The sequence below is a fragment of the Culex quinquefasciatus genome, chromosome 3, assembly GCF_015732765.1.
Source record: "Culex quinquefasciatus strain JHB chromosome 3, VPISU_Cqui_1.0_pri_paternal, whole genome shotgun sequence".
In the NCBI taxonomy this organism is placed as follows: Eukaryota; Metazoa; Arthropoda; class Insecta; order Diptera; family Culicidae; genus Culex; species Culex quinquefasciatus.
The window spans coordinates 119,411,357-119,419,683 of record NC_051863.1 but is presented as its reverse complement, the minus strand read 5'-3'; the positions used below and the strand labels follow the sequence as shown (position 1 = coordinate 119,419,683).

Genomic DNA, 8,327 nt, shown 5'->3' with positions numbered 1-8,327 from the left:
GTTTGATTTATTTTCTGGGACACGAAAAAAAGACCGTCCAAAGAACTTTTATCTGCTCAACATTTTCCGCTCGGTTTTACAGTCTCAAGTTGAAAATTTCTTTTACAGTGAGACGGAAAATTGTTTGGAAGAAAATTGGATTGATTTCTTTCGTTTTTCCCCCAATCAGAGCATTTTGCGGAGCCCGAGAGATGTACGCCATCCTTTTTGATCTGATCAAAGAGAACGCAAAGTTTGATGGGATATCTGTTTGGAAATCGAGAAAAAAAAAACGAAAAAGAAGGTAAGTCATCCCTTCAAAGTCCTTCTCGGAGTAAGGATTTGATTGGGAGGCAAGATGCTTGAAAATTGGAAACTGATTGATTCGGCCAATGAAATGTTTGAATAAATTTATTAACTGATTATGACGGATCGACGAAGAAGGTGATGTCTTTGGTCTACCGAGAAAAGCTTATTGACTTTATTGAAGTTGAAGGCTTTTAGGAAAAGGAAAATGTTATGGTTGAATTTATTCAAAGTGATTTAAAATTTGCGTATAGCTAACATGAAATCCAGGAGCATTAAGGATAGTTGTTTTGAATTTATTTCTGTAATTTTTCATTCTGAACTTGGAGACGGTGATTTTAGCGGATTGTATACTGGATGCCGTAATGTTTATGCAAAGTCCAAGTTGCTAAGGAATTGATTCTCAACACCATGACAACTGTATATTGCCGACAGCTCTCATGTCCACCGCACACCAGGGACAAGGATAGGGGATTTGGAAGACGAAAATTGCTGGTGCTCATCTCCACGGTGTCCTTAAGGGGCAACATACATGTAAATCAGCAAGAATGTCAAGGGCTGGTATGAGAACACATTTAAACTTTTTTCAAACTGTTTACAAGCATTGAAATAGACATTTTCATGTACCAACGCCGAGATATAGCTATTTGAAGATAGCTGATTCAAAAGACGAGTGCCACGATATCTCATCCTTGCTTTGACCAAATAAACACAAAATTCTGGTGAGCTGATCCTCGGTCCTAACCTGGTCGTTCGTAGCACCTAAAAGGACCTTATAAAAATAAGTTATGAATAAAAAAAATGGTGAAGACTCGCCTGACTGGTCTTGTGTGCATGACGAAGTCTGATTTTCAAAAAGTATATTCAAAAAAAAAATCAAAATATTTTTACGTCTCTTGTACAAAAAAAAAAAAACAGTTTTTCATTTTTTGTATTTTTTTTAAGTAAAATTTCAAAAAATATGGGATTCATGTACACGGGACATGTCTTGAGATTCTTCATCTTAAATTGCAGAGAAATTTGGTTCATCCCATTTCAAGATATTGTGGCACCCGTAGGTCAACCTGGTGATTCGAGAAAAATGCTCAGGAAATCTGACAGTTCGCTTTGCATGGCAAAATTTCAATCTTAAATCGTCAGTTACTCACTTCAATCATGAAATATGTTCAGGAGTGATTGAATATCATCTTTTTAGCAGATTTTATAAAATTTCTTTAATTTGAAATTATAAGATTTTCTACATGCAAGTAACCCCTTAAGTTAGTTTCGCTTGGAGTTGGATTGTTTTGAGAAGTTAATGGTCTGTTCTCATTTAATTTGGAACAATTTCAATTAAAAGTTACCGCAGCATGACGTCACTGTTAAACAATCCCCCATTCCCCCATTTTCACATTGTGTCACACCACCAGTGAGAACCGCGTATGGATGAATAAAAAAGAGATATCAAGAAATCAAGAAATCGTCGCTGTCGTGCTAATTTGTCGTTCGTGCATTTTGGGCCAAATTGAGTCAAGAACGCCATATTGTGCAGCTCACAATGCCCTATCTTTTGACCTTCACAGTTCCCCGAAATTCGATTTCAATCTTGAGATATTCAACGAAATCCGAAAAAAGATCGTTGCATTTTTGTCACTTTACATATGAGATAGTTTTAATCTTGTCGTGCTATCTTGTCACTTCCTGAAAATTTATGTAAGTGCGACAACTGGCCAAAGGGATTTTAGGTCAGAACGCGTTTGACGCAAGTACAAGTGAGACTACCGTAAACATTTGTAATTAGAACTCGGGACTCCAGCAACCAACATCAACCAATGTTCGGGACAATGCACAAAATGATTAGTCAATCAAAACGTTTTTTTATTGTTTACATTGCGTGCTTTCGTTTTTGTTTATTCAAGGTCAAATATTAAAACGCGTTTTTCTCGGAACGTCGAAATGGCGAGTGCGACAAGATAGCCCGACGACGTTGAAATGTTGGCGATGGTCGTAAAATGAGCCTTCACCTTTTCTAAGAGATGTTTTTTCACATTTGGATAAGGACTACACTGCCCATGTTCGCATAAATGTCCCATATGCAAAAACAGCAAGCTGAGAAAAACGCATTTGAAGTTTGTCCCACACATAAGGCTACGTGTTAAGTTTTCGCGAAAAAACTGGATTTCCTCCTGATTTCTAGAACAAAGTATTGGATGTTAGGGGAGAGTGGGGAGACTTGATCCCCTTTTTTGTATCGCACATAACTCTGTCAATTTCTCACAAAACTATGATCTTTTTGCATGAATTGAAAGCTTAAACATTCAACTATGTTTGGCTGATAAGGGTCTTTCATCAGATAAACTCTTCGAATCATGCCAAGCGTTTTAAAAAAATATTTTAAACCGGCATTTTCAAAATGTTGGGGGTAATTTGATCCCCCTTTTAACTTTGTATGGAGCGTGGACAATCGCCATACACCCCCTAAAGTGTCCACGTGGTTTATGGATGGTCCCTAAAGTGCACCGTTTGCAAGTTACAGCCATTTTTAGGCAACTTTTTTGAAAATACAGTGGACTCTCTCGTTGTCAATACTGAAGGGACCGTCGAGAGCGGGAGTTATCAAATTATAGAATGAAAAATCAAAGCAATCTATTTGAAGGGACTGAAAAAATTATTGACAGCTGGAGCAATATTGATATCGAGAAGATCGACAGCCAGAGAGTCCACTGTAGTCGCAGTTATTCATTTTTTTGAATAATTGCCCATGTTTGCTCACCTTTGAACAAATATTTTTGAAAAGCTGAGAAAATTTTCTATATTTTGCTGTTTTGAACTTTGTTGATAAGACTCAAAGTTGCTGAGATATTGCCATGCAAAGGTTTAAAAACTGGAAAATTTATGGTTTTTAAGTCTCACCCAAACAACCCACCATTTTCTAATGTCGATATCTCAGCAACTAATGGTCCGATTTTCAATGTTGAAATACGAAACGTGAAATTTTCCGATCTTTTCGAAAACAATATATTTTTAAAATCAAGACTAACATTTCAAAAGGGTGTTATATTTAATGCTTGGCCCTTTTGAAATGTTAGTCTTGGATTAAAAAAGAATATCTGGGTCAGGGTTACCAAGACAAAATTGGAAAAACTGGCAAAGCATCGATAAACAATCTGGACAAATCTGGCAGACGAAAATCTAACCATTCTCAATGGTGAAGGGGAGGGACGATATGAATTTATTCAAAATTTGTAGAATTCAGATGGTTTAATTGATTTTATGACCTCAACAATGTCTTAATAACATTCACTCTAAGAAAAACTCGTTCTATTTTGTTTATTTTTCAATTAAAATGTTTAAAGAAAAACTCGTTCTATTTTGTTTATTTTTCAATTAAAATCGTTAATTTTACTCAAAAAGTTGTTCAAAATTGGCATAATGTGAAAAATTTGGCAAAATCGGTCAACATCTGGAAGTGAGAAGGATGAATCTTTATTCTGACTGACACTTGAAAAAACTGGCATTCCCAGATTTATCTGGCAACCAGGCAACCCTGCTTCGGATAAACGAGGCATCTGATAATCGAGTCTGTTTTTAATTTTTGGCAGTTTTCACATTTTGTCGTTGTCGTGCTATCTTGTCGCACGTGTATTTTAGGCCAAATTGGGTTAAGAACGCCATTTTGTGCAACTCTCAATTCCTCACCTTTTGATCTTCACAGATCCCAAAAATCCGACATAATATTTTTGCAATCTTTTTCAAGATAATTGTAGATTGGAACAAAATGAACAAGATTGCAAAAATACTATGTCAGTTTAGAGAAATCGAAGAAATACAAAGTGTAACGTCTGGAAAATACTCCTAATAAAACATTTGTTACAATATTCACTAGTAAAAACCTTGCATAATATTACTAGTTTTCAAACCTAAAATTGTTGAACTCCACACTATTTTAGTTTCATGACTTTTCCATATAGCCATTGCATAAATTTTAGTCCTCAGGCTGGAACCCAAAAAACTACTCCCTCAAACTAGCAAAAACTAGCTTCCAAAACGAATACAGCAAAAGTTCTCACCCAGCGCGCGCACATCATAAATCGAGCGAAACATTCATAATGTTTATGCAAAAAGCTTGTTCTACCAACAACCCGGTTGGAACCTTTTTTGCCCCGCGGAAGTACCACTACCATGGTTTCACACTCCCCACTACTCTCTATTCCGAGACCGACTGCTGCTTTCATTGTGAAGTCGAGGTGTGAAAACCGTGTGCGATGCTGCAATTTCCTGCCTCTAAACAGAACTCACCTGGATTTTCGGCAGAAAACTACCTTCTCGAGCAGAGTCTGTCTGCGCTGGGACAATTTTCATCATCCAGTCTGGTCCTGGTCCAGGTTTGCCGTTGCCAACGGTGATGTCCCGGGTTTTCTATGGTGCTTGCTGTTGTTGTTGTTCTGCATACCACCCCTTTTCTGGGAGCTGGGCTTGACCAGGTAGGAATCGACCGTAGAATTTCACCACGTGCGTCCTCATCTCCGGGAGTGATGTGTTTGCGACGTGGGCCCTGATGGGACACCCGGCCGGTGTGTGTGTGTGGTGCGAATGGCACCCAAGGGTGCCGTTTTGCCCAAACCGGATGCCGTGCCGACCGATTCCTTTGGAACATGGGTGTACTAGGGCAACACGGCAGCGTGGAAGCGAATCAAACTGACCTGGTTGATGGAGAGAGTAAGCACACGGTAGTGAAAGTTTTCCTGGCATGGATTAACTGGAGAGTTGACTTATTTTTGCCTTCCTCACTGAGGTAAGGCTATAATCCTGCTCTAAAAATGAACTTTCTATTAAAAGCTCCTAGACCCACCTTCATGAATACATATCGACTCAGAATCGAAAACTGAACAAATGTCTGTGTGTGTGTATGTGTGTGTGTATGTGTGTGTGTATGTGTGTGTGTATGTGTGTGTGTATGTGTGTGTGTATGTGTGTATGTATGTATGTGACCAAAATTCTCACTGAGTTTTCTCAGCACTGGCTGAACCGATTTTGATCGAACCAGTTGCATTCGACTTGGTTTAGGGTCCCATACATCGCTATTGAATTGTTTGAAGTTTCGATAAGTAGTTCAAAAGTTATGTATAAAAATGTGTTTTCACAAATACCCGGATCTCACTTAAATGTATGTAAACTATGTCCGGATCCATCATCCAACCCATCGTTGGTTAGGTAATTGAAAGGCCTTTCCAATGAGTCCAAAACATTGGAGATCTGGCAACCCTGTCTCGAGTTATGACCACTTAAGTGATATTTATGTACTTTTTTGAAGCCGGATCTCACTTAAATGTATGTAAACTATGTCCGGATCCATCATCCAACCCATCGTTGGTTAGGTAATTGAAAGGACTTTCCAATGAGTCCAAAACATTGAAGATCTGGCAACCCTGTCTCGAGTTATGACCACTTAAGTGATATTTATGTACTTTTTTGAAGCCGGATCTCACTTAAATGTATGTAAACTATGTCCGGATCCATCATCTGATCCATCGTTGGTCAGGTAATTGAAAGGACTTTCCAATGAGTCCAAAACATTGAAGATCTGGCAACCCTGTCTCGAGTTATGACCACTTAAGTGATATTTATGTACTTTTTTGAAGCCGGATCTCACTTAAATGTATGTAAACTATGTCCGGATCCATCATCCAACCCATCGTTGGTTAGGTAATTGAAAGGACTTTCCAATGAGTCCAAAACATTGAAGATCTGGCAACCCTGTCTCGAGTTATGACCACTTAAGTGATATTTATGTACTTTTTTGAAGCCGGATCTCACTTAAATGTATGTAAACTATGTCCGGATCCATCATCCGATCCATCGTTGGTTAGGTAATTGAAAGGATTTTCCAATGAGTCCAAAACATTGAAGATCTGGCAACCCTGTCTCGAGTTATGACCACTTAAGTGATATTTATGTACTTTTTTGAAGCCGGATCTCACTTAAATGTATGTAAACTATGTCCGGATCCATCATCCGATCCATCGTTGGTCAGGTAATTGAAAGGACTTTCCAATGAGTCCAAAACATTGAAGATCTGGCAACCCTGTCTCGAGTTATGACCACTTAAGTGATATTTATGTACTTTTTTGAAGCCGGATCTCACTTAAATGTATGTAAACTATGTCCGGATCCATCATCCGATCCATCGTTGGTCAGGTAATTGAAAGGACTTTCCAATGAGTCCAAAACATTGAAGATCTGGCAACCTTGTCTCGAGTTATGACCACTTAAGTGATATTTATGTACTTTTTTGAAGCCGGATTTTTTCCGGGAAATCCCGGGAATTCCCGGGATTTTTTTTCCCGGGACGGGAAATTGGACGCTCTAGGTAATTGAAAGGCCTTTCCAATGAGTCCAAAGCATTGAAGAACTGACAACCCTGTATCGAGTTATCACCACATAAGTTATACATTGTGTTCTTTTTTTCTGGATCTAAAAAAATGATGAAACCACTCATATACCCATTTTTGGTAAAAATTGAGGAAGGCATCAACCACATAGGTGGATTAAGTTAGTTTTTTTAAATTTAAAATGGTATAAGGTATATTTCGCTTTAATTAAAAACATGAATTTAGCAACAAACTTCAAGTTTTAATTCCTCTTGCCAAATTCTGATTGAAACGAGTTGCTTCATTGTTTTTTTTTAGTGAACGACATAATTTATTCTCTTCCAAATCCTAACATTCAATAGACTTCAGCTTCATGTACTTCCTTGCAACTCTGCACACCGTATCGTTGGCCTCCAGCAGCTGCTGCTTCAGCTCGATATTTTGCTCGGCAATTTTTTCCTGAAAATAATGCGCAACCCCGAAACGAATTATTGATTACTTCCTTCGAAGCCCCGGCCAAAATTTCCCATTTGCTGCCACCTACCACAAGACAGGACAGCTCGTTAATTTTGCTCCGGTAGGAATCAATTTCCCGGAGAAATTTGTCCCGCTCCCGGCAGTGCCGGTTCCGTTCCTCGTCCCGCTGCGCCTCCGCGAGGGCCGCTTCGGTTTTTGCCTGGTTCAGCTCGTCCAGCAGTCGATACTTTTCCGCCACGGTTTCGGTGATTGCTTCCTGCAAGTGGGAAAACACAGAACAAAAAATTGTCACGAGCTTCCGGTTGACCTTGGTACGTACCTGCATGTTGTTGTTGATGACGGCCGAATCGGACAGCGAGTTTTGCAGTGACCACACTTTGGCCTTCAGCTGGACGACCGCCGACGCGGACACGGGACCGCTGTTGCTGCTGTTGTCCTCCTGGGGGACATGACCTGTCGGGTTGTCAGCGGTGCCATCACCAACGTTGGCGTTTGTTTGAGGACTGCCGGTTTTACTTTTGACCGGTCGATATTGCTTGGATTTGTTGAAAATTTGACAAAAACATGGCATCTTTCGGCCGGAGGTCATTAAGGCAGGACTGCTTGGATTAAAAAGGCTTTCTAGTCAGAAATTAACCAACACATTCAAAGTATATTTACATGGCAGCTGGACGTTTGTTTGCATCAGATTTCCTATCTCTTTCTAGCAAAAGTTTTTTGTCCAGCTGTTTTTTTTACTGACCGCCTGATATGTCAGCCAACATACTTCGCAGGGCTGTGACAGTTACAGCTCGATCAATGTTTGCATCAGGACACTGTGTCGTGGAGTTCGTAATTTTTGAGTTTAATTATATTTTTTTCACTGGGCCTAGAAAACCTTATACCTGGGTCTTCTACACAGTTAGACTAGAGAGCCTATATGGAGAGGCGAAATGGGTTCCAATCAAACTGTCAAATCGGGGTTTCAATCCAACAAAAAGACCATGAAAGAAAAAAAGTCGGAATCAATTTAAAATAATGTTGGCCAAAAAACGAGATTTATAACATTCACAAGCATTGTAAAACTGTTGTTAATATTAATCTGGTAGTTTTTGTTATGATTGTGCTTGTTCGGTACATGAAACGTGTCAGCACATCCTGTAAAACATCCTGTAAGAAAATCCGGTAATTCTGTGTCGACGAATTCGACAACATTGATATGTTTCCAAAACCGTA

The 8,327-nt window shown here is 39.2% G+C and overlaps 1 protein-coding gene across 1 annotated transcript; it reads right to left on the bottom strand.

Moving 5' to 3' along the window:
* Nucleotides 1-6,981: 6,981 nt before the first annotated feature.
* On the bottom strand, nt 6,982-7,712 carry LOC119770395. Its single transcript, XM_038265181.1, has 3 exons — nt 7,432-7,712; nt 7,180-7,368; nt 6,982-7,094 (listed from the first exon to the last, which is right to left on the bottom strand). Exons 1-3 carry the CDS (start codon nt 7,699-7,701, stop codon nt 6,984-6,986), a joined length of 570 nt encoding a protein of 189 aa, XP_038121109.1. The 5' UTR covers nt 7,702-7,712; the 3' UTR covers nt 6,982-6,983.
* Nucleotides 7,713-8,327: the final 615 nt, after the last annotated feature.

Bases quoted from the DNA above. Each gene is read 5' to 3' on its own strand.
- LOC119770395 (XM_038265181.1), bottom strand. From the start codon at position 7,701: ATGACCTCCGGCCGAAAGATGCCATGTTTTTGTCAAATTTTCAACAAA. The intron at 7,369-7,431 runs GTACGTACCAAG...TCCCACTTGCAG, and splicing joins TCATCAACAACAACATGCAG to GAAGCAATCACCGAAACCGT. The intron at 7,095-7,179 runs GTAGGTGGCAGC...CATTATTTTCAG, and splicing joins ACGAGCTGTCCTGTCTTGTG to GAAAAAATTGCCGAGCAAAA.